The sequence below is a fragment of the Oncorhynchus mykiss genome, chromosome 17 (genome assembly GCF_013265735.2).
Source record: "Oncorhynchus mykiss isolate Arlee chromosome 17, USDA_OmykA_1.1, whole genome shotgun sequence".
Lineage (NCBI taxonomy): Eukaryota > Metazoa > Chordata > Actinopteri > Salmoniformes > Salmonidae > Oncorhynchus > Oncorhynchus mykiss.
The window spans coordinates 21331389-21353031 of NC_048581.1; the positions used below are offsets into that span (position 1 = coordinate 21331389).

General features: G+C 47.8%; 2 protein-coding genes across 3 annotated transcripts; one reads left to right on the plus strand and one right to left on the minus strand.

Moving 5' to 3' along the window:
- The first annotated feature begins 2401 nt into the window (after positions 1-2401).
- On the plus strand, positions 2402-3503 carry LOC110493448 (protein Hook homolog 2-like). The gene is made up of 3 exons (XM_021567717.2): positions 2402-2610; positions 2750-2821; positions 3049-3503. Exons 1-3 carry the CDS (start codon positions 2554-2556, stop codon positions 3199-3201), a joined length of 282 nt encoding a protein of 93 aa, XP_021423392.1. The 5' UTR covers positions 2402-2553; the 3' UTR covers positions 3202-3503.
- A 369-nt stretch (positions 3504-3872) lies between these two features.
- LOC110495100 (bestrophin-2-like) lies at positions 3873-21283 on the minus strand. Of its 2 annotated transcripts, none has more exons than XM_036949362.1 (10): positions 21116-21283; positions 19314-19485; positions 19105-19199; positions 18749-18982; positions 8555-8709; positions 8301-8378; positions 7745-7897; positions 7494-7574; positions 5080-5234; positions 3873-4849 (listed from the first exon to the last, which is right to left on the minus strand). In XM_036949362.1, exons 2-10 carry the CDS (start codon positions 19463-19465, stop codon positions 3958-3960), a joined length of 1995 nt encoding a protein of 664 aa, XP_036805257.1. In that variant the 5' UTR covers positions 19466-19485; positions 21116-21283; the 3' UTR covers positions 3873-3957. The 2 variants fall into 2 exon arrangements, with proteins under 2 accessions (XP_036805257.1, XP_036805258.1); XM_036949363.1 differs by having other exon boundaries at positions 20958-21283.
- Positions 21284-21643: the final 360 nt, after the last annotated feature.

The following is a 21643-nucleotide window of genomic DNA, read 5'->3' on the forward strand; positions in this document are numbered from 1 at the left end:
TGACGAAGATCAACCCGTCGCTCAATGCGAATAGCGAGTTCAATCAAGGAATCCACGCTGGAAGGAACCTCCCGGGAGAGAATCTCATCCTTTACCTCTGCGCGGAGACCCTCCAGAAAACGAGCGAGCAAAGCCGGCTCGTTCCAGCCACTGGAGGCAGCAAGAGTGCGAAACTCAATAGAGTAGTCTGTTATGGATCGATTACCTTGACATAGGGAAGACAGGGCCCTGGAAGCCTCCTCCCCAAAAACAGATCGATCAAAAACCCGTATCATCTCCTCCTTAAAGTCCTGATACTGGTTAGTACACTCAGCCCTTGCCTCCCAGATTGCCGTGCCCCACTCACGAGCCCGTCCAATAAGGAGAGATATGACGTAGGCGACACGAGCAGTGCTCCTGGAGAAAGTGTAGGGCTGGAGAGAAAACACAATATCACACTGGGTGAGGAACGAGCGGCATTCAGTGGGCTCCCCAGAGTAACACGGCGGGTTATTGATTCTGGGCTCCGGAGATTCGAAAGCCCTGGAAGTGGCCGGTGGATCGAGGCGGAGATGGTGAACCTGTTCTGTGAGGTTGGAGACTTGGGTGGCCAGGGTCTCAACGGCATGTCGAGCAGCAGACAATTCCTGCTCGTGTCTGCCTAGCATCGCTCCCTGGATCCCGACGGCTGAGTGGAGAGGATCCGAAGTCGCTGGGTCCATTCTTGGTCGGATTCTTCTGTTACGGTGCGTGAATGAGGACCCAAAAGCGAATTAACTTAAACAGAGCTTCTTTAATTACCAAACATAGGTAGGCTCAGACGGACCGGCAGATTCCGACAGGACAAGACAAGGTTACAGCAAACATGACGACAGTCTGGTTCAGGCATGAAACACAACAAACAAGAATCCGACAAGGACAGGAGCAGAAACAGAGAGAGATATAGGGACCTAATCAGAGGGAAAAAGGGAACAGGTGGGAAAAGGGGTGACGAGGTGGTTAGTAGGAGACAAGGCACAGCTGGGGGAAAGAGGGGGAGAAAAGGTAACCTAACAACGACCAGCAGAGGGAGACAGGGTGAAGGGAAAGGACAGAGACAAGACACAACATGACAGTACATGACAATGAGACAGCCAAATGTTCAAGTACACCATCTAAACAGGATGCTTGCTTTCTGGTGCTTACCTACAAATCCCCCCTGTGACCGTCTGAATGTGGACGTTCAATATTGAATGTGCCCTGATCAGCAGTAAAGCATATGTGGCCACAGGGAAGAGCCAGACTACCAAAGCCTACCTCTCCATTGTCTCTCACTCTGAACAATACCAGCCAGGGCCTCTTCCCCCCATGTGGATTGGACCGGGCTGAAGAGAGAGCAGAGAGGGTCAGCGCCTGGCTGGATGTAAGGTTGGTGTGTTTATTAGTGTTTGGCGTTGTGGTTATATTCTGGCTAGAAAGTAGTTTGGTTGAAGAGAGAGGCTGGGCAGTGACTCGCAAGCGGTTAGGTCGGTGTGTTGATCAGTGTTTAGATCAGGGTTGCTGATTGTTGGAGCTAGGAACACAAGCATTTTGCTACACCTGCAATTAAAAAAAAGTATTTATTTTTATTGAACCAGGTAGGCTAGTTGAGAACAAGTTCTCATTTACAACTGCGACCTGGCCAAGATGAAGCAAAGCAGTGCGACACAAACAACAACACAGAGTTACACATAAACAAACGTACAGTCAATAACGCAATATAAAAAAATAGAAAGTCTATATACAGTGTGTGCAAATGGCGTAGGGAGGTAAGTCAATGAATTGGCCATAGTAGCGAAGTAATTACAGTTCAGAAAATTAACACTGGAGTGATAGATGAGCAGATGATGTGCAAGTAGTGATACTGGTGTGCAAAAGAGCAGAAAAGTAAATAAAAACACTATGGGGATGAGGTAGGTAGATTGGATGGGCTATTTACTGATGGGCTGTGTACAGCTGCAGCGATCGGTTAGCTGGTCAGATAGCTGATGTTTAAAGTTAGTGAGGGGAATATAAGTCTCCAGCTTCAGCGATTTTTGTAATTCGTTCCAGTCATTGGCAGCAGAGAACTGGAAGGAAAGTCGGCCAAAGGAGGTGTTGGCTTTGGGGATGACCAGTGAGATATACCTGCTGGAGAGCGTGCTACGGGTGGTGTTGTTATCGTGACCAGTGAGCTGAGATTAAGCGGAGCTTTACCTAGCTGGCCCTCGCTACGAATATGTCACGAGGGCCAGCCGACTAAAGCATACAGGTCGCAGTGGTGGGTGGTATAAGGGGCTTTGGTGACAAAACGGATGGCACTGTGATAGACTGCATCCAGTTTACTGAGTAGAGTATTGGAAGCTATTTTGTAAATGACATCGCCGAAGTCGAGGATCGGTCGGATAGTCAGTTTTACGAGGGTATGTGACCAAAACAATTTGATTTGACTATTAATGTGATACAATTTCTCTGGCTAGATGTTGCTGTTTGGCTAGTGGTCAGTCAGTGGCCCTGTTTTGGTGGTTTGGTAGGAGTGCTGATGTTTTACGGGCATCGTTGTGATACAGTTAGAAGATGATGACTGAAGAGGAGACTATTTCCTGTGATGTCATCATGACAGCTGTCAAAGAAGTGAGTGTTTGGCCTGATTTCAGAACTATGTTTGTCATACGCCATCATCTGTGGTAAATCTTTAATGCACCACCCAATGCTCTTAATTGTATAGCCTCTAAAAAATATATTGATGTTACTCTATCTGTTGATGTTCCAGGACTCACATGAGAGGATCATGTCCAGACAAGACCAAGAGGAAAAACTCACTATTACAGACTGGTACAGTATGGTGAGTGTGTGAGAATGTATACTATTGTTGATGTCCTAAATAGTAACCTATTCCCTATATAGTGCATTACCCCAAAACTAGTCCACTATATAGGGTATAGGGTCTCATTTCAAATGCAGAAAGTTGGAAAAGTGAGGACTGAATGTTATTGTTAAACCATGTGTATGTCACTCCTGAGCGGACTCTACTGTTTGAATGAGAAATTCGTTTTTATGCATCCCCTCCAGTGTGTGACTCTCCAGCAGCAGGAGCTGAGGCTGTCTGAGGGCTCTTGCAGGCCTCCAGGCCAAGCCCAGTCCTTCCTGGCCCAGCAGAGGCAGTCCACCCAGGCCAGGAGCAGGAGAGGCATGGGGCTCTTTCCCAAGCTACAGCCCAGATAGGAGGGAGAGATGGAGGGAGAGGTCCCTCTGTTGGGGATGGTGGGATTGACACTGGATGGACAAGGAACGTTGGAAGAGGATGTTGATGGGATTTTTGTGGCTGTTTAAAAAAATCTTGGATGATAAAAATATATATTCTATGTAACATTGGCGCCACCTGCTGGTCAAATGGTATTGGTGTTCGTTTTTTGTCCATCTCAGTTTGAATCTAAAGTCTAAGGAATAGATAGGACAGTAAAGGACCATCACTATTACAATGTGTTGCCAATGGATTTTTGTGCTTCGAATAAAATATCAACATGACTTACAGTATAGCGCTCATTTTCTCCAGATTTAATTTGACTGTATTGTCTCACATATCTGCTGTCATCCCAAACTATTGTGTCTCATAGCAACAGAAATGGAACTATGGCAAGAAAGATTTGTCTTTTCTTTTTATTTACCTCATTATAATTCATTATAATTCATAACAACGTAACAAGGTGAAAAATCATTCATCTAAAGTAAATGTACAGTGTAAGATTGGTGAACACAGTGAAAGCTGCAGCCCAACCTTGTAGCATCTGGGTGGATTGATCAGTAGGATGAACTTCATGCACATGATCTATAGACCAGTGATTTCTCATGAACATACTACAGTGACATATGACCTAGCTGTTCAGTGTAATGTGTTGGTCCCAGTTGGACAGAAGTGTGTATGTTCTCCCTTACTCATAGTCCGGTTCTGAAATGGCATCCTATTCCCTAAGTAGTGCACTAATTTTGGCTAGAACAGGGTGCAGTTTGTCGTTTCGGAGCCGATGGGGACTCTGACCCCATGCTGACGCTCCTATGGCGCTTTGGGGCGCTGTAGGACGGCACAGTGAGGAAAGACATCTTGGCTCCACCAATGGGCGGCTTGGGAATGGCGGGGATCATTGTGCTCTGCTCTGTGATTGGTTCAGAGATGAAAAGGTCTTGGGTGGAGCAGGCTGTGGAACGGGGGTGGATGATTCTGGGGGCTAGGGGGCTGGAGGGGGTTGTCGAGGCTGGTCTGGGTGTCTTATCCTGGGGTTGTCTGATGGATGTTTGGCCTCTGTCTCTGGAAGGCTGGAGGGGTGATGGGAGCAGTGGCATGCGGCTTTGAATATCTCCTGTCACCTCAGTGTTCCCTTCCTCCATCTTCTCTTTCTCTGCCCCCTTCTGGATGTTCCCCTCATCCTTTTCTTCTTCCTCTTCTTCCATAATCTCTTCCTGGCTTTGAAGGGCGTCCCCACATCTCTCCACCCCAACCCCAAACTGTACCTCCATGAGGGGGGTCCTAGCATTAAACACCCCTCCACAACTACATATGGTACTCTGAGTATCCTGACCCAAAACAGACGGCAGCGAGCCCCCAGACGGCCACAAAGTCTTCCCACCTTCATCATCCTCGTCCTCACCCTCTTCATCGCTGAACGAGGGCGGGTACATCCCGGAGCGACGGCGGAACCTTTGGAGCTGGGCGGAGGTGCGGCGCAGCGCCCCTCCAATGAGTCCCGTGGGGGACGGGGCAGTGAAGAGGAGCCGGTTGAACAGGGCCATGTTGGGGTGGTGACCCCCACCCTGAGACTCCACGTTCTCAGTGATATCCGCCAGGGGCGCGAAGTGCATCTCCTCTTTGGGAATCCTGGAGGGGACAGACTCAATTCAAATCACTACAACTTAAATAATGCCCTTAGGGCCATACAGAAGTGTTAGCAAGGTTACAAACATACAACTAATCATCTTTGGACTTGTAAGACACACATACGGAATATCCTTGCTTGCAACGAGGTGAACACATATTTGAGGTGTATTGTAGAAATGTATTGCACTTGCCCCAAAAATAGAATAGAATAAAATAGAATAGAGACTCACGCCATGTCGAAGGTGGAGCCCTGGAAGGAGGGTTTGCGCAGCCTGAATAGAGTTGCTGCAGTGTAGGGAGGACGAGGGTTAGAGTCGTTCCAATATCGGTCTCTTTCCATGATGGGAAGATCCCCATACATCTCATCGACTGCCATCATGGAGACCTGAGGAAACACACACTCAACCTCTTCAGTTTCAGATGAGGGAAGTTCCAAGAAACTCTTCTGTTGAAATTTCCTTTCACCCCACCATTTTATTCTCTCACTTTGAATGTTTCAAAAGTACTTATCCCACTCATGTACAAGTGTAGGCTCGGCCCTAATTTATGTGCTCTCTGTCACCTGGAGCTGCATAGCAAATGGCCAGTAACACAAGGAAAGCACAAAGGACAATGCTCAAGGACTTGCAAGCCCTTCCCCTCTGAGGGGCCAAAATGTATCTCTCTGTTACAGAGGACTGACTACTATAAAATAAAGATATAGTATCCATGTCTGGTATCTATCTGAAACGTGTACCTTAAAGACTCTGAGGCAATATGTATGTACAGTGGGGCAAAAAAGTATTTAGTCAGCCACCAATTGTGCAAGTTCTCCCACTTAAAAAGATGAGAGAGGCCTGTAATTTTCATCATAGGTACACTTCAACTATGACAGACAAAATTAGAAAAAAAATCCAGAAAATCACATTGTAGGATTTTTAATGAATTTATTTGCAAATTATCTGTATTCCAGTCATGTGAAATCCATAGATTAGGGCCTAATGAATTTATTTCAATTGACAGATTTCCTTTTATGAACTGTAACTCAGTAAAACCTTTAAAATTGTTGCATGTTGCGTTCATATTTTTGTTCAGTGGATGATCTCTGTGGTAACTTGTATAAAGTAGTGAATGCTCCTTAGCAGGAGGGTGAACTCTAAATTACTCTGTGCAAAGGTGTTTTATGGTCCTCTCAGGAATATTTTGAAGTACTACTTAAGTAGTTTTGGGGGTATCTGTACTTTCTTTACTATTTATATTTTTAGACTAATTTTACTTTTACTTCACTACATTCCTAAAGAAAAGTATATACTTTTTACTCCATACATTTTCCCTGACTCCCAAAAGTAGTGAATGCTCCTTAGCAGGACAAGAAAATGGTGCAATTCACACACTTATCAAGAGAACACCCCTGGTCATCGCTAGTGCCATCTGGTGGACTTACTAAACACACACGCTTCGTTTGTAAATTATGTCTGAGTGTCGGAGTGGGCCACCATAAATTAAAAAACAAACAAGAAAATGGTGCTGTCTGGTTTGCATAATATAAGGAATTTTAAATGATTTATACTTTTAGACTTTTACTCAAGTAGTATTTTACTGGGTGACTTTCACTTTTACTTGAGTCATTCTCTGTGAATGTATCTTTACTTTTACTCAAGTATGACAATGGGGTACTTTTTACACCACTGGATCTTTATGCCTAGACTAATGCTTTGTTAATGTCAGTCTTGCCTTGTAGCTTAATCTTTATGCCTAGACTAATGCTTTGTTAATGTCAGTATTGCCTTGTAGCTTAATCTTTATGCCTAGACTAATGCTTTGTTAATGTCAGTCTTGCCTTGTAGCTTAATCTTTATGCCTAGACTAATGCTTTGTTAATGTCAGTCTTGCCTTGTAGCTTAATCTTTATGCCTAGACTAATGCTTTGTTAATGTCAGTCTTGCCTTGTAGCTTAATCTTTATGCCTAGACTAATGCTTTGTTAATGTCAGTCTTGCCTTGTAGCTTAATCTTTATGCCTAGACTAATGCTTTGTTAATGTCAGTATTGCCTTGTAGCTTAATCTTTATGCCTAGACTAATGCTTTGTTAATGTCAGTATTGCCTTGTAGCTTAATCTTTATGCCTAGACTAATGCTTTGTTAATGTCAGTATTGCCTTGTAGCTTAATCTTTATGCCTAGACTAATGCTTTGTTAATGTCAGTATTGCCTTGTAGCTTAATCTTTATGCCTAGACTAATGCTTTGTTAATGTCAGTATTGCCTTGTAGCTTAATCGTTATGCCTAGACTAATGCTTTGTTAATGTCAGTATTGCCTTGTAGCTTAATCGTTATGTCTTGTATGTGAAACCATTCATTTTACAAAGTTATTAAATTATATTTGCTTTGATCTTTGATTTTATGACCAATCTTTTGATCTTAGTCAGCTAAACGCATAATACTTGATAGCACATGGTTTAACCATGGTCTTGCATATTGCGATCTATATTATTTTTCCATTTAATTCATTTAATGGGCTAATTGCTTGGTCTTATTACGGGTTGCATGTGGTATATTTATAATATCACATATATGAAGTATTACCATATACATGCATATATTACATCTAAGATAACAACGGGGGGTTGTGAGAAGGATAGCAGTACATGTGATTCAATATGAACCTGGAAGTTCCTGTCGATCAGCCAGTTGGTCTCAAAGTCATCATCGTCCTCTCCAAATGGGTTTATCAACTGCTCTGCTACCTGAAAAACATTTTAAAAATGGTCATGTTCGTTGGGGCACGCAAGGGAAATGTTTTAAAACATTTTGCAACGAAAAAATAATAATAATTGTTTTTGGTAGCCTCTCCCTGTTTCAGTCTGGTTTTCTTCCATTTGCTACCTAGAGAACACAACAATGAACTTCCACTGACCTTGAGCCAGCCAGCATAGAAGAAGAACTGTAGCAGAGTGAAGATGGGGACGTACAGGTCCAGGTCATGACCCAGGTAGCCCTGTGTGGGGTCCAGGAACTGACGTCCTATCAGACACACGAAGAAAAAACTGTACACGGCCAGAGTCACCACCTATAGGGATGGTGGAGACGAGAACATAGGACACCGAATGAGTGATGCCGACAGAGAAAATTCTACAATGATTGTATGTGCAATCACCTGCATGCACATACACACACACACACACACACACACACATACACACACACACACACACATACATACACATACACACATACACATACACACACACATACACACACACACACACACACACACACACACACATACACACACACACATCCACATAAACATACACACACATACACACACACACACACACACACACACATATACACACACACACACATACACACACATACACACACACACACACACACACATACACACACACACACACACACACACATACACACACACACACATATACACACACACAAACACAAACACAAACCTGAGTGTAGACCAGGGGAACACTGATCATGTCGTAATGGAAAAGCATACTGCAGTTCCCTCTGAAATGATTGAGCTCCTGCCGACATAAACAGACAAGCACACAAATGTAAGTTATCGTTTTTGTTGAATGTATTGTTTTTGTGTAAGGTTCAGTCAGTATGTAAGTCGGGTACAGCTTATTCATGTCATATAACTATTGACATAATGTGGTTTATCACTATGTCGCTTTATGTGTGTTGTATTGTAGACTACCTCCAGCACTAGTTTGAGGGTGCTGTCGTCCTTAATCCTGCCCTCACAGCGGGCCAGGGCGGCCAGGTTAGTGAACCACACACAGGGAATCCAGTACTTGTTATAGGGGGACTTGAGGCTCTCAAACTTCTTCCGCTCCTCCTTGGTCATGAACCCTGAGGAGAGGGGAGTGTATCTGTCACATGTGAGGTCGGAACCCCCATGTACTGCTTTGAAACCCAATGTCTTAATTAGGCCAAGAGGAAATTGGACCGAGGGTGACACTGATTAAAGTTCCAGGCAGGGCTACCTCATCACCAGAGCGTGTCATGTTGTGTCTTTCTGTCCTGTCCTTTCACCCTGTCTCCCTCTGCTGGTCGTATTAGGTTACCTTTTCTCCCCCGCTTTCCCCCAGCTGTTCCTTGTCTCCTCTTGACTACCTCGTCACCCCTTCTCCCACCTGTTCCCCTTTTCCCTCTGATTAGTCCCCTATATCTCTCTCTGTTTTTGTTCCTGTCCTTGTCGGATTCTTGTTTGTTGTGTTTCATGCCTGAACCAGACTATCGTCATGTTTGCTGTAACCTTGTCCTGTCCTGTCGGAATCTGCCGGTCTATCTGAGCCTACCTATGTTTGGTTATTAAAGAAGCTCTGTTTAAGTTAGTTCGCTTTTGGGTCCTCATTCACTCACCGTAACAGAAGAATCCGACCAAGAATGGACCCAGCGACTTCGGATCCTCTCCACTCAGCCGTCGAGATCCAGGGAGCGATGCTAGGCAGACACGAGCAGGAATTGTCTGCTGCTCGACATGCCGTTGAGACCCTGGCCACCCAAGTCTCCAACCTCACAGAACAGGTTCACCATCTCCGCCTCGATCCACCGGCCACTTCCAGGGCTTTCGAATCTCCGGAGCCCAGAATCAATAAACCGCCGTGTTACTCTGGGGAGCCCACTGAATGCCGCTCGTTCCTCACCCAGTGTGATATTGTGTTTTCTCTCCAGCCCAACACTTACGCCAGGAGCACTGCTCGTGTCGCCTACGTCATATCTCTCCTTACTGGACGGGCTCGTGAGTGGGGCACGGCAATCTGGGAGGCAAGGGCTGAGTGTACTAACCAGTATCAGGACTTTAAGGAGGAGATGATACGGGTTTTTGATCGATCTGTTTTTGGGGAGGAGGCTTCCAGGGCCCTGTCTTCCCTATGTCAAGGCAATCGATCCATAACAGACTACTCTATTGAGTTTCGCACTCTTGCTGCCTCCAGTGGCTGGAACGAGCCGGCTTTGCTCGCTCGTCTTCTGGAGGGTCTCCGCGCAGAGGTAAAGGATGAGATTCTCTCCCGGGAGGTTCCTTCCAGCGTGGATTCCTTGATTGAACTCGCTATTCGCATTGAGCGACGGGTTGATCTTCGTCACCGAGCTCGTGGAAAGGAGCTCGCGTTCTCCGTTGCCCCCCTCTCCGCATCACTACCATCTTCCTCTGCCGGCTCGGGAGCTGAGCCTATGCAGCTGGGAGGTATCCGCGTCTCGACTAAGGAGAGGGAACGGAGAATCACCAACCGCCTCTGTCTCTATTGCGGTTCTGCTGGTCATTTTGTCACTTCATGTCCAGTAAAAGCCAGAGCTCATCAGTAAGCGGAGGGCTACTGGTGAGCGCTACTACTCCTGTCTCTCCTTCAAGATCCTGCACTACCTTGTCGGTCCATCTACGCTGGACCGGTTCGTCAGCTTCCTGCAGTGCCTTAATAGACTCTGGGGCGGAGGGCTGTTTTATGGACGAGACCTGGGCTCGGGAACATGACATTCCTCTCAGACAGTTAAGGGAGTCCACGGCCTTGTTCGCCCTGGATGGTAGTCCTCTCCCCAGGATTCAGCGTGAGACGCTACCTTTAACCCTCACTGTTTCCGGTAATCATAGCGAAACCATTTCTTTTTTGATTTTTCGTTCACCTTTTACACCTGTTGTTTTGGGCCATCCCTGGCTAGTTTGTCATAATCCTTCCATTAATTGGTCTAGTAATTCTATCCTCTCCTGGAACGTCTCTTGTCATGTGAAATGTTTAATGTCTGCTATCCCTCCTGTTTCCTCTGTCTCTTCTTCACAGGAGGAGCCTGGTGATTTGACAGGGGTGCCGGAGGAATATCACGATCTGCGCACGGTGTTCAGTCGGTCCAGGGCCACCTCTCTTCCTCCGCACCGGTCGTATGATTGTAGTATTGATCTCCTTCCGGGAACCACTCCCCCCCGGGGTAGACTATACTCTCTGTCGGCTCCCGAACGTAAGGCTCTCGAGGATTATTTGTCTGTAGCTCTTGACGCCGGTACCATAGTCCCCTCCTCCTCTCCCGCCGGAGCGGGGTTTTTTTTTGTCAAGAAGAAGGACGGGTCTCTGCGCCCCTGCATAGATTATCGAGGGCTGAATGACATAACAGTTAAGAATCGTTATCCGCTTCCTCTTATGTCTTCAGCCTTCGAGATCCTGCAGGGAGCCAGGTTTTTCACTAAGTTGGACCTTCGTAACGCTTACCATCTCGTGCGCATCAGGGAGGGGGACGAGTGGAAGACGGCGTTTAACACTCCGTTAGGGCACTTTGAATACCGGGTTCTTCCTTTCGGCCTCGCTAACGCTCCAGCTGTCTTTCAGGCATTAGTCAATGATGTCCTGAGAGACATGCTGAACATCTTTGTTTTCGTTTACCTTGACGATATCCTGATTTTTTCACCGTCACTCCAGATTCATCTTCAGCACGTTCGACGTGTCCTCCAGCGCCTTTTAGAGAATTGTCTTTTTGTGAAGGCTGAGAAGTGCACTTTTCATGCCTCCTCCGTCACATTTCTCGGTTCTGTTATTTCCGCTGAAGGCATTAAGATGGATCCCGCTAAGGTCCAAGCTGTCATTGATTGGCCCGCCCCTAAGTCACGCGTCGAGCTGCAGCGCTTTCTCGGCTTCGCGAACTTCTATCGTCGTTTCATCCGTAATTTCGGTCAGGTGGCAGCTCCTCTCACAGCCCTTACTTCTGTCAAGGCGTGCTTTAAGTGGTCCGTTTCCGCCCAGGGAGCTTTTGATCTCCTCAAGAATCGTTTTACATCCGCTCCTATCCTTACACCTGACGTCTCTAGACAGTTCGTTGTCGAGGTTGACGCGTCAGAGGTGGGCGTGGGAGCCATTCTTTCTCAGCGCTCCCTCTCTGACGACAAGGTCCACCCATGCGCGTATTTTTCTCATCGCCTGTCGCCGTCGGAACGTAACTATGATGTGGGAAACCGCGAACTGCTCGCCATCCGGTTAGCCCTAGGCGAATGGCGACAGTGGTTGGAGGGGGCGACCGTTCCTTTTGTCGTTTGGACTGACGATAGGAACCTTGAGTACATCCGTTCTGCCAAACGACTTAATGCGCGTCAGGCGCGTTGGGCGCTGTTTTTCGCTCGTTTCGAGTTCGTGATTTCTTATCGTCCGGGCTCTAAGAACACCAAGCCTGATGCTTTATCTCGTCTCTTCAGTTCTTCAGTAGCCTCCACTGACCCCGAGGGGATTCTCCCTGAGGGGCGTGTTGTCGGGTTGACTGTCTGGGGAATTGAGAGGCAGGTAAAGCAAGCGCTCACTCACACTCCGTCGCCGCGCGCTTGTCCTAGGAACCTTCTTTTCGTTCCCGTTCCTACTCGTCTGGCCGTTCTTCAGTGGGCTCACTCTGCCAAGTTAGCCGGCCACCCTGGCGTTCGGGGTACGCTTGCTTCCATTCGCCAGCGTTTTTGGTGGCCCACCCGGGAGCATGACACGCGTCGTTTCGTGGCTGCTTGTTCGGTCTGCGCGCAGACTAAGTCCGGTAACTCCCCTCCTGCCGGCCGTCTCAGGCCGCTTCCCATTCCCTCTCGACCGTGGTCTCACATCGCCTTAGATTTTGTCACCGGACTGCCTTCGTCAGCGGGGAAGACTGTTATTCTTACGGTTGTCGATAGGTTCTCTAAGGCGGCTCATTTCATTCCCCTTGCTAAGCTTCCTTCTGCTAAAGAGACGGCACAAATCATCATCGAGAATGTTTTCAGAATTCATGGCCTTCCGTCAGACGTCGTTTCGGACAGAGGTCCGCAATTCACGTCTCAATTTTGGAGGGAGTTTTGCCGTTTGCTTGGGGCTTCCGTCAGTCTCTCTTCCGGCTTTCACCCCCAGTCTAACGGTCAAGCAGAACGGGCCAATCAGACTATTGGTCGCATCTTACGCAGTCTTTCTTTTCGCAACCCTGCGTCTTGGTCAGAACAGCTCCCCTGGGCAGAATACGCCCACAACTCGCTTCCTTCGTCTGCGACCGGGCTATCTCCTTTTCAGAGTAGCCTCGGGTACCAGCCTCCGCTGTTCTCATCTCAGTTCGCCGAGTCCAGCGTCCCCTCCGCTCAGGCTTTTGTCCAACGTTGCGAGCGCACCTGGAAGAGGGTCAGGTCTGCACTTTGCCGTTATAGGACGCAGACTGTGAGGGCTGCTAATAAGCGTAGAACTAAGAGTCCTAGATATTGTCGCGGTCAGAGAGTTTGGCTCTCCACTCAGAACCTTCCCCTTAAGACGGCTTCTCGCAAGTTGACCCCGCGGTTCATTGGTCCGTTCCGTATTTCTCGGGTCATTAATCCTGTCGCAGTTCGACTTCTTCTTCCGCGATACCTTCGTCGCGTCCACCCGGTCTTCCATGTCTCCTGTATTAAGCCCGTTCTTCGCGCCCCCGCTCGTCTTCCCCCCCCCCCCCCCATCCTTGTCGAGGGCGCACCCATCTACAGGGTCCGCAGGATTTTGGACATGCGTCCTCGGGGCCGTGGTCACCAGTACCTCGTTGATTGGGAGGGGTACGGTCCTGAGGAGAGGAGTTGGGTTCCCTCTCGGGACGTGCTGGACCGTGCGCTGATCGAGGATTTCCTCCGTTGCCGCCAGGTTTCCTCCTCGAGTGCGCCAGGAGGCGCTCGGTGAGTGGGGGGGTACTGTCATGTTGTGTCTTTCTGTCCTGTCCTTTCACCCTGTCTCCCTCTGCTGGTCGTATTAGGTTACCTTTTCTCCCCCGCTTTCCCCCAGCTGTTCCTTGTCTCCTCTTGACTACCTCGTCACCCCTTCTCCCACCTGTTCCCCTTTTCCCTCTGATTAGTCCCCTATATCTCTCTCTGTTTTTGTTCCTGTCCTTGTCGGATTCTTGTTTGTTGTGTTTCATGCCTGAACCAGACTATCGTCATGTTTGCTGTAACCTTGTCCTGTCCTGTCGGAATCTGCCGGTCTATCTGAGCCTACCTATGTTTGGTTATTAAAGAAGCTCTGTTTAAGTTAGTTCGCTTTTGGGTCCTCATTCACTCACCGTAACAGAAGAATCCGACCAAGAATGGACCCAGCGACTTCGGATCCTCTCCACTCAGCCGTCGAGATCCAGGGAGCGATGCTAGGCAGACACGAGCAGGAATTGTCTGCTGCTCGACATGCCGTTGAGACCCTGGCCACCCAAGTCTCCAACCTCACAGAACAGGTTCACCATCTCCGCCTCGATCCACCGGCCACTTCCAGGGCTTTCGAATCTCCGGAGCCCAGAATCAATAAACCGCCGTGTTACTCTGGGGAGCCCACTGAATGCCGCTCGTTCCTCACCCAGTGTGATATTGTGTTTTCTCTCCAGCCCAACACTTACGCCAGGAGCACTGCTCGTGTCGCCTACGTCATATCTCTCCTTACTGGACGGGCTCGTGAGTGGGGCACGGCAATCTGGGAGGCAAGGGCTGAGTGTACTAACCAGTATCAGGACTTTAAGGAGGAGATGATACGGGTTTTTGATCGATCTGTTTTTGGGGAGGAGGCTTCCAGGGCCCTGTCTTCCCTATGTCAAGGCAATCGATCCATAACAGACTACTCTATTGAGTTTCGCACTCTTGCTGCCTCCAGTGGCTGGAACGAGCCGGCTTTGCTCGCTCGTCTTCTGGAGGGTCTCCGCGCAGAGGTAAAGGATGAGATTCTCTCCCGGGAGGTTCCTTCCAGCGTGGATTCCTTGATTGAACTCGCTATTCGCATTGAGCGACGGGTTGATCTTCGTCACCGAGCTCGTGGAAAGGAGCTCGCGTTCTCCGTTGCCCCCCTCTCCGCATCACTACCATCTTCCTCTGCCGGCTCGGGAGCTGAGCCTATGCAGCTGGGAGGTATCCGCGTCTCGACTAAGGAGAGGGAACGGAGAATCACCAACCGCCTCTGTCTCTATTGCGGTTCTGCTGGTCATTTTGTCACTTCATGTCCAGTAAAAGCCAGAGCTCATCAGTAAGCGGAGGGCTACTGGTGAGCGCTACTACTCCTGTCTCTCCTTCAAGATCCTGCACTACCTTGTCGGTCCATCTACGCTGGACCGGTTCGTCAGCTTCCTGCAGTGCCTTAATAGACTCTGGGGCGGAGGGCTGTTTTATGGACGAGACCTGGGCTCGGGAACATGACATTCCTCTCAGACAGTTAAGGGAGTCCACGGCCTTGTTCGCCCTGGATGGTAGTCCTCTCCCCAGGATTCAGCGTGAGACGCTACCTTTAACCCTCACTGTTTCCGGTAATCATAGCGAAACCATTTCTTTTTTGATTTTTCGTTCACCTTTTACACCTGTTGTTTTGGGCCATCCCTGGCTAGTTTGTCATAATCCTTCCATTAATTGGTCTAGTAATTCTATCCTCTCCTGGAACGTCTCTTGTCATGTGAAATGTTTAATGTCTGCTATCCCTCCTGTTTCCTCTGTCTCTTCTTCACAGGAGGAGCCTGGTGATTTGACAGGGGTGCCGGAGGAATATCACGATCTGCGCACGGTGTTCAGTCGGTCCAGGGCCACCTCTCTTCCTCCGCACCGGTCGTATGATTGTAGTATTGATCTCCTTCCGGGAACCACTCCCCCCCGGGGTAGACTATACTCTCTGTCGGCTCCCGAACGTAAGGCTCTCGAGGATTATTTGTCTGTAGCTCTTGACGCCGGTACCATAGTCCCCTCCTCCTCTCCCGCCGGAGCGGGGTTTTTTTTTGTCAAGAAGAAGGACGGGTCTCTGCGCCCCTGCATAGATTATCGAGGGCTGAATGACATAACAGTTAAGAATCGTTATCCGCTTCCTCTTATGTCTTCAGCCTTCGAGATCCTGCAGGGAGCCAGGTTTTTCACTAAGTTGGACCTTCGTAACGCTTACCATCTCGTGCGCATCAGGGAGGGGGACGAGTGGAAGACGGCGTTTAACACTCCGTTAGGGCACTTTGAATACCGGGTTCTTCCTTTCGGCCTCGCTAACGCTCCAGCTGTCTTTCAGGCATTAGTCAATGATGTCCTGAGAGACATGCTGAACATCTTTGTTTTCGTTTACCTTGACGATATCCTGATTTTTTCACCGTCACTCCAGATTCATCTTCAGCACGTTCGACGTGTCCTCCAGCGCCTTTTAGAGAATTGTCTTTTTGTGAAGGCTGAGAAGTGCACTTTTCATGCCTCCTCCGTCACATTTCTCGGTTCTGTTATTTCCGCTGAAGGCATTAAGATGGATCCCGCTAAGGTCCAAGCTGTCATTGATTGGCCCGCCCCTAAGTCACGCGTCGAGCTGCAGCGCTTTCTCGGCTTCGCGAACTTCTATCGTCGTTTCATCCGTAATTTCGGTCAGGTGGCAGCTCCTCTCACAGCCCTTACTTCTGTCAAGGCGTGCTTTAAGTGGTCCGTTTCCGCCCAGGGAGCTTTTGATCTCCTCAAGAATCGTTTTACATCCGCTCCTATCCTTACACCTGACGTCTCTAGACAGTTCGTTGTCGAGGTTGACGCGTCAGAGGTGGGCGTGGGAGCCATTCTTTCTCAGCGCTCCCTCTCTGACGACAAGGTCCACCCATGCGCGTATTTTTCTCATCGCCTGTCGCCGTCGGAACGTAACTATGATGTGGGAAACCGCGAACTGCTCGCCATCCGGTTAGCCCTAGGCGAATGGCGACAGTGGTTGGAGGGGGCGACCGTTCCTTTTGTCGTTTGGACTGACCATAGGAACCTTGAGTACATCCGTTCTGCCAAACGACTTAATGCGCGTCAGGCGCGTTGGGCGCTGTTTTTCGCTCGTTTCGAGTTCGTGATTTCTTATCGTCCGGGCTCTAAGAACACCAAGCCTGATGCTTTATCTCGTCTCTTCAGTTCTTCAGTAGTCTCCACTGACCCCGAGGGGATTCTCCCTGAGGGGCGTGTTGTCGGGTTGACTGTCTGGGGAATTGAGAGGCAGGTAAAGCAAGCGCTCACTCACACTCCGTCGCCGCGCGCTTGTCCTAGGAACCTTCTTTTCGTTCCCGTTCCTACTCGTCTGGCCGTTCTTCAGTGGGCTCACTCTGCCAAGTTAGCCGGCCACCCTGGCGTTCGGGGTACGCTTGCTTCCATTCGCCAGCGTTTTTGGTGGCCCACCCGGGAGCATGACACGCGTCGTTTCGTGGCTGCTTGTTCGGTCTGCGCGCAGACTAAGTCCGGTAACTCCCCTCCTGCCGGCCGTCTCAGGCCGCTTCCCATTCCCTCTCGACCGTGGTCTCACATCGCCTTAGATTTTGTCACCGGACTGCCTTCGTCAGCGGGGAAGACTGTTATTCTTACGGTTGTCGATAGGTTCTCTAAGGCGGCTCATTTCATTCCCCTTGCTAAGCTTCCTTCTGCTAAAGAGACGGCACAAATCATCATCGAGAATGTTTTCAGAATTCATGGCCTTCCGTCAGACGTCGTTTCGGACAGAGGTCCGCAATTCACGTCTCAATTTTGGAGGGAGTTTTGCCGTTTGCTTGGGGCTTCCGTCAGTCTCTCTTCCGGCTTTCACCCCCAGTCTAACGGTCAAGCAGAACGGGCCAATCAGACTATTGGTCGCATCTTACGCAGTCTTTCTTTTCGCAACCCTGCGTCTTGGTCAGAACAGCTCCCCTGGGCAGAATACGCCCACAACTCGCTTCCTTCGTCTGCGACCGGGCTATCTCCTTTTCAGAGTAGCCTCGGGTACCAGCCTCCGCTGTTCTCATCTCAGTTCGCCGAGTCCAGCGTCCCCTCCGCTCAGGCTTTTGTCCAACGTTGCGAGCGCACCTGGAAGAGGGTCAGGTCTGCACTTTGCCGTTATAGGACGCAGACTGTGAGGGCTGCTAATAAGCGTAGAACTAAGAGTCCTAGATATTGTCGCGGTCAGAGAGTTTGGCTCTCCACTCAGAACCTTCCCCTTAAGACGGCTTCTCGCAAGTTGACCCCGCGGTTCATTGGTCCGTTCCGTATTTCTCGGGTCATTAATCCTGTCGCAGTTCGACTTCTTCTTCCGCGATACCTTCGTCGCGTCCACCCGGTCTTCCATGTCTCCTGTATTAAGCCCGTTCTTCGCGCCCCCGCTCGTCTTCCCCCCCCCCCCCCCATCCTTGTCGAGGGCGCACCCATCTACAGGGTCCGCAGGATTTTGGACATGCGTCCTCGGGGCCGTGGTCACCAGTACCTCGTTGATTGGGAGGGGTACGGTCCTGAGGAGAGGAGTTGGGTTCCCTCTCGGGACGTGCTGGACCGTGCGCTGATCGAGGATTTCCTCCGTTGCCGCCAGGTTTCCTCCTCGAGTGCGCCAGGAGGCGCTCGGTGAGTGGGGGGGTACTGTCATGTTGTGTCTTTCTGTCCTGTCCTTTCACCCTGTCTCCCTCTGCTGGTCGTATTAGGTTACCTTTTCTCCCCCGCTTTCCCCCAGCTGTTCCTTGTCTCCTCTTGACTACCTCGTCACCCCTTCTCCCACCTGTTCCCCTTTTCCCTCTGATTAGTCCCCTATATCTCTCTCTGTTTTTGTTCCTGTCCTTGTCGGATTCTTGTTTGTTGTGTTTCATGCCTGAACCAGACTATCGTCATGTTTGCTGTAACCTTGTCCTGTCCTGTCGGAATCTGCCGGTCTATCTGAGCCTACCTATGTTTGGTTATTAAAGAAGCTCTGTTTAAGTTAGTTCGCTTTTGGGTCCTCATTCACTCACCGTAACAGAGCGTGAGTCCCACTCACCTCCGCTAGACGGCTACATAAACTATAGGTATGTGTTTGGAAGACACAGGATGTAGGACAAAACTGCAAGTGGTATGGTGTATCCAGATGTACACTGTAGGCTACTTTCTTGTGTTTGAATTCCGAAAATCTGCAAAGTGCAATTTTACCTTGAAGGCGACATCTGGAAAGTGCAATATCTCCTCAAAGGCAGTCTCTTAGCTGCATCTGAATGACACATTTACCTGCTTCCACGACGTGGTCCATGGTCGGGAAGCGTTTGAACACCGCGGTGCTGACCGAGCGCAAAATCAGTAACGCGGACAGACTTGCATAGCGCATCATGGTGCGTCGCAGCAGCCGCCCGCGCTCATCCACACCCTGCAGGCCGCCGGAGAGCACGCACATCAGGCGGTCAGGTAATGGAATGCGGGTGTACTGATTCCACCAGCGGTTCACCACCAGTGTCACGTAAAAACCTGGAAAACAGCAGCAAATGGTTCTGTAATAAATGGTGGTATTTTCTTATAGAATAGAAGAATATTAGAATAGAAGAATATTCTAATAGAATCTGTGTTATTGATTTAGTAATATTGCCCACCTAGCACAAAAGACATGGGGATGAGACTGGCATAGTGGTTGCAGTAAATTGCCAGTTTTTCAAAATACCTCTTCTGGTCATCAAAGAGGAAGAATCTTAAGAAGTAAAAGTTACATAATAATGTGCACCAATTAAAACAAACTGAAATCTTCAAATGGTAATGGGAAGTTCAAATAATTATGTAACTTGGTAGCCAAAGGCTCTCATACCTGTAAGTGACACTGATGGCAGTGTACATGGCGAAGAAAGCAAGGAACTCCTTCCATAAGACCTTGTAGATACTTCCCCTCCAGGCTAGGAGCAGTTTGGAGAACCCGCAGAAGCGCGCGTTGGCAACTTGCGCAGTGTAGGTGACCGTCATGATGTCATCTATCAATTATTCTATCAAATAAAATAAAAAATAGTATATCTCGGAAAACATATATTGTGTTAGTTTTGTTTCTATTAATCAAGGGAAATGGAAAGAAAACCCATGTCTAACCCTCCACAAATCATACCTATACAGTTTTGTTTCTATTAATCAAGGGAAATGGAAAGAAAACCCATGTCTAACCCTCCACAAATCATACCTATACAGTTTTGTTTCTATTAATCAAGGGAAATGGAAAGAAAACCCATGTCTAACCCTCCACAAATCATACCTATACAGTTTTGTTTCTATTAATCAAGGGAAATGGAAAGAAAACCCATGTCTAACCCTCCACAAATCATACCGATACAGTTTTGTTTCTATTAATCAAGGGAAATGGAAAGAAAACCCATGTCTAACCCTCCACAAATCATACCTATACAGTTTTGTTTATGTAACAGGTGTAAAATATACTTTATGTATTTCACCGAAAATCCCTCATATTTATTTTTCATTTATTCATTTATGGTTATTTTCAGATGTATTACAATACTTTCAAGAGTGAACTATTTTATTGTATTTATTTTCTAAATTGTGTTGATGTTGTGATGTCATCTACAAGAACCATGCTTTTACGCCTCAGTTTGGTCAAAGCGTGATGATGAGAGGTCTGTGTTACTGTTTATTTTGAATGCACATGTTAGCAAGTGTTCACAAATGCACACAAAAAAAAACAAGCAACAATTATATCATCATTGATTTAGTGTTGTTGCACTCCTGTTAGTAGGAATATATATTCGCGTGAATGGGGATAATTTTCGAGAGCAACTTTGATTGCAAATGTGCAAGGTTACCGTTAGCTTTGGGTGCGGGAGAGGCTCTCTTTCAGGTACAGACAGCGTGAGTTTTCTGACGATTTTCTCACGGGAATTCTGCAATGTCTTTTGTCAGGCAAATATACTTATGTACGACAGTCCAGACGGCAGCATTAACGTTTGCCTTACATTTGTATCCATTCCATGCAGGTATGTTGTGAAATGTGACGTGTTTGTATTTAATTTAGCTATCGTTCATTTTGTAACCTGTCCGGTCATGTCAGGAATGGCGTTGTTACCTCATTAGTATGCCTCGGGTATAGTAGTGCAATAGTACACTCAAATACACATTTAGCACTTATTAGCAAATTAGTGTATTGGTGTACAATGTTTCTAAAATGAAATTTTAGTATTTTGAAAATATTAACATGCACATTTTGTACAATGCATTTTTTTGTTTTTGCGAGTTTGCTCAAAGCGTGACGAGGAGAGGCAAATATACTTATTTATGAGAGTCCAGACGACATAATTAAGCAGACAACTGCAGAGTTGTGTCCAGAGCTTTCCCTTCCCTTCCCATCCACCTACACCCCACCAGAACACAACACATTTAGACTTTGCGTAAAAGTCCATGAAAACACCTAGTTCGATTGACAAATTTAGGACAGATATGAAACAAATGGTATTACCTCTAGTCTACTGTTGTGAAGTGAGTGGATCTTTGGGGTGTTTGCAGGTTCAGGTTAATCAACAATCTCCGCGCTTAGCATTATTGCTGCGCACGATCAAAGCCCTTACATATTCCATAGCCTAATACAGCTGTACAACTTTAATATTCTCTACTAACCATTCTACGTCCACCGTTGGTAACCCATTCAGCCGATACATCATACAGTAAAAGAAGACAGCAGTAGAGGGTAATCGTTGGATGCTGGAGCCTCAGCAGTGCGTTCAGTGGTTAGAGCGCCCCGGGGCAAATCCCGAAAATTGGAGGGAGACGGAGCTCGTTAGTGTATGTCCCCTACTGGGAGAGCGAGCTTTTCTGCACAGTGCATTTTAAATCGGTGATGGACCACAAGCGACCGCCCGCGGAGAGCTACACAATGTCAAAAACGCAAGTGCGTAAAAACTAGAAGAAAACAAGTATTGGAAAACAGGAAATAGTCAGACTGCCACTGATAAAAGACTAAACCATGTAACAGTATGGTAATATTTATTAAATTGTGCTTATATTAGAAAAAGTTTATGGTGCGTTATGTTTTTGATCGAGGCAAGTGTTTTTTTCCAGTCCATTGACAAATTTGAATGAATTCTACAAAACAGTGTCAGCTCAACAGGAGGCTTGTTGTTTGCAGGTTCTGAGCGTAGAAGTCAC